This window comes from Mus pahari, chromosome 1 (genome assembly GCF_900095145.1).
Source record: "Mus pahari chromosome 1, PAHARI_EIJ_v1.1, whole genome shotgun sequence".
NCBI lineage: Eukaryota > Metazoa > Chordata > Mammalia > Rodentia > Muridae > Mus > Mus pahari.
The window spans coordinates 17,849,086-17,852,594 of NC_034590.1; the positions used below are offsets into that span (position 1 = coordinate 17,849,086).

General features: G+C 52.4%; 1 protein-coding gene across 1 annotated transcript in view; it reads left to right on the forward strand.

Moving 5' to 3' along the window:
* Window positions 1-3,509, forward strand: part of Pih1d1 (PIH1 domain containing 1) — a 6,077-nt gene that overhangs the window by 637 nt on the left and 1,931 nt on the right. The window contains exons 2-6 of the mRNA XM_021189102.1: window positions 1,230-1,323; window positions 1,657-1,723; window positions 2,212-2,391; window positions 3,075-3,136; window positions 3,226-3,307. Of these exons, the coding sequence (XP_021044761.1) occupies window positions 1,234-1,323; window positions 1,657-1,723; window positions 2,212-2,391; window positions 3,075-3,136; window positions 3,226-3,307 (481 nt within the window). The 5' untranslated portion in view covers window positions 1,230-1,233. The remainder of the gene's footprint in view (window positions 1-1,229; window positions 1,324-1,656; window positions 1,724-2,211; window positions 2,392-3,074; window positions 3,137-3,225; window positions 3,308-3,509) is intronic.

The following is a 3,509-nucleotide window of genomic DNA, read 5'->3' on the forward strand; positions in this document are numbered from 1 at the left end:
AAAAAAAAAAAATGTATCTTTGTATGGGTGTTTTCCCTGAGGTATGTCTTTGCACTATGTGTCTGCAGTGCCTATGGAGCCCAGAAGAGGGCGATTCAGGCACTGGCTGGAGAGAGCCCGTGACAGTTGGGACTGTTTGGAACTTAACCCCAGACTTACCCAAAAGCAACATGTGTTCTTAATTACTGGGCCTTTTCTCCACCCTGAATGTTTTTCTTTCTTTAAAAGAAGCAAACAAAGATAATTTTTATGTGCATGAGTATTTTGCCTGCTTGTCTGTGCATCATGTACATGCAGTACCCCAGGAGGCCAGAAGAGGACGACGGATCCCCTAGAACTGGAGTTACTGGGCATTGTTAGTGGCAGTGTGGGTGTTGGGAATCGAACTCTCGTTTTCTGGAAGAGCAGTCAGCACTCTGCCGTTTAACTATCTCTCCAGCCTCCTCCGCCTCCACAACTTCTTTATAAGCAAAAACATTAATTATGTTCGAAAAAGGCGATTAATAGCATTGAGGCTGGGTGTGTGTTGAGTGGGATCGGACCCAGAGCCTAACTCGTGATAGACAAGAGCAGGAGTTACTAGAGTCCTCAGAGTGGCTATCCTTTCTGTACTGTAACCCCTGAGGTATTGGAAGGGCGGAAATGTTGGTTTTATCGATTCAGGAAGTGTGTCATTTCGCGGGCCTCCTCAGTCCTTACTTTTGATTGGTTGGTTAGGAGGGCGTGGCTTCAGCTCTTCCGTACAAGTGGTCAGTGTGGGTGCATGCTTTGGATGACAGGGCGCTGAGGTGGGCTTAACGGTGGCTCCTTCAGTTCCTTAGCTATACAGAGGCTGGAAGTGTGGCTTTCATTTGCGCATCGGCCAAACAGGACCGATCAAGATACCCAACAGACTTGAGAACGGAGCCTTCATCATAATAGAACTGTAGACCATTCTCAGGACAGATTTTGGGATTCTGGGTGGAGTCCTGGGTGTACTCGACTGGCCGGGAGGTAATGGTGCACGCCTTTAATCCCAGCACTTTGGAGGCAAAGGCAGGATTCGAGGCCAGCCTGGTCTACAAAGCATTCCAGGACAGCCAGGAAAGGATATACAGAGAAGCCCTATATTGAACGCACGCGCGCGCGCGTACACACACACACCAAATCGACTGTAACCCTACAGTAGGCTAGCTTCGCTTATCTGCGAAACGTTCTCCACGTTTTGGACGCCTAGGACTTTTTCCTAGGGCCATGGCGGACTCAACGTTTTTGGCACCAGAGCTAAGTGACGCAGAGTCGATGGGTGAAGAGACGGTCCGGTTTCAGGAGCTGCTGCTGAAGGTGCGGGCTGACTAGACTGGTGGGAACCTGGGTATTTAAGGATCTATTATTAATTGGCACTCAGAGATGTGGCTTCAGTTCCCAGAGTGCCCTGAGGCAGCAACGAGACCTATGGGAATTGTAGTTGTTTGCCTCTGGTTTCCTAGGTTCTAAATGAAATGGAGTTGGGGTGATGTTGGGAGTTTTTGTAAAAATAAAAGGGGGCCTAGACTGCATAGTACCCCATGTGATCCATCCTGAGCTGTCACCTGAGTTGCCCTACAGACGTTTGAGGAGCAGATGAGGGGTTTACTTTGCAGACTCATCCTGGGTGGTTTACTTTTGTCCCCACAGGCTTCCAAAGAGCTCCAGACAGCCCAGGCAGCCAGGCCAGACTCTACACAGATCCAGCCAAAGCCTGGTGAGAAGCCGACGTAGATAGAAATGTCCGTGCTTAGGTAGGTAGGTAGGTAGAGTATCTCATGGAGGACGGGAGACCCTGAAAGAGGGTCAGTGAAAGCTGGAGTCAGGAGACACCGAGGATGAAGGTGACAGATCATAACTGGGTACAAAGGCCTAGAAGTAGTCATGTGAAAGGACAGGCAAGAAAGAACACTGACAAACACTGGGCCCCAGGGAGCAGAGTAGGGGTGAGAGTCAAAGTAAGAAAGAGTCAGAAGCAGAGAGCACTGGAAGGCAGGAAGGCCGAGGCAAGGTGTGAATGAAGAATAGGTGCGTGTAATTAAAAGAGGGGAAGAAATGAATGCCTGTGATCTAAGGAGGCAGAAGTAGCCCAAGTCTGGGGCCAGCCTGAGCATAGAGTGAGAGACCTCGTCTCAGAAGAAGGAGAGGGTGGGTGAGAGCGCGACAGCCCAGGGACAGATGGCCAAGACAAGTGTACTCGTGCAGGTTTCTGCGTGAAGACCAACTCATCGGAAGGAAAGGTTTTCATCAACATCTGCCACTCTCCCTCCATCCCTCCCCCGGTGGACGTGACTGAGGATGAGCTGCTTCAGATGCTGGAGGAGGACCAAGCTGGCTTCCGAATCCCCATGAGCCTGGGAGAGCCGCACGCGGAGCTGGATGCAAGTGGGTGCCCTCAGAAGACACCAAGTCCGCTCCCCGACATTGCTTCTCTCAGGAGCTTCCAGTCAGCACTGGGAGCCAGAGGGGTCCAAACGTAATTGCAGTGTGAGTGGTCCAGGGCTGGAGGGCGCGTGCATGCCCCAGGCTTATCACTGAAGCTGAAGAAGGAAGGCTTCAGAGAGGGTTATGTGGAGGAGCACCAGTCTGATTTAAGAGCTACTCAGGCAAAACCAGAAAAGAGCGTCGTAGGCAGAGATGACAAGTGAGCTGGGCATGGTTGTCACTCTGCCAATCTTAGCTCTTAGGATGCTGAGGCAGGAGAATTGCTGAGAGCTAGGGGCCAGCCTGGGCTCCATAGAAAGAGGACAAGGACCGCAGTCTGGAGGGTACAGTGATCTGGTTGATGGACTAAGGATCGGGACAGACTGGAAGGCTGGGCAGCCGGGGCTCTAGAGTAGAAAGGAGCATTTGCCAGGGTGGGTGGGATAGAGTGAGGGGTCCTCGGAGCTGCTGGGGAGGGGCAGGGCTTACCTTGGTGACGTGAGCCAGAAGCCAAGAAGGACCTTGTCTGAGTTGGCCGGAGACTGGATGCTGCCTCTCACTTGGCTCTCTGGTCCGTGGGCAAGTTTTCCTTATGGGTGTTCTATGGTGGCTGTGCGGACCTCATTCCCTCTTTGTCTCCACAGAAGGCCAGGGCTGTACTGCCTATGACGTCGCTGTCAATAGCAACTTCTACCTGAGGATGCAGGTGGGGCGCGGTAGATAAGAACTGGGCAGCGTACTTCCTCCAGCCCCAGCCCCACCCCCACCCCACAACTCCTCTTTCTCTCACCTCAGAACAGTGATTTCTTGCGGGAATTGGTGGTCACCATCGCCAGGGAGGGCCTTGAGGACAAGTATGGCCTACAGCTAAATCCCGGTGAGGAACAGGAAGGAGCAGGGATAGCTTGGGTGCTGCTCTGGGAGAGGTGAATCCCGTGGTGTGTCAGGGATTTCCTTGACTAGCTTTCAGGAGGGGTGGTACTTCTTAGAATGAGGGTGGAGCCAAGATGGTTCCAGGCCAGGAGCCTGTAGGGTGTGTGTGTGTGTGTGTGTGTGTGTGTGTGTGTGTGTGTGTGTGT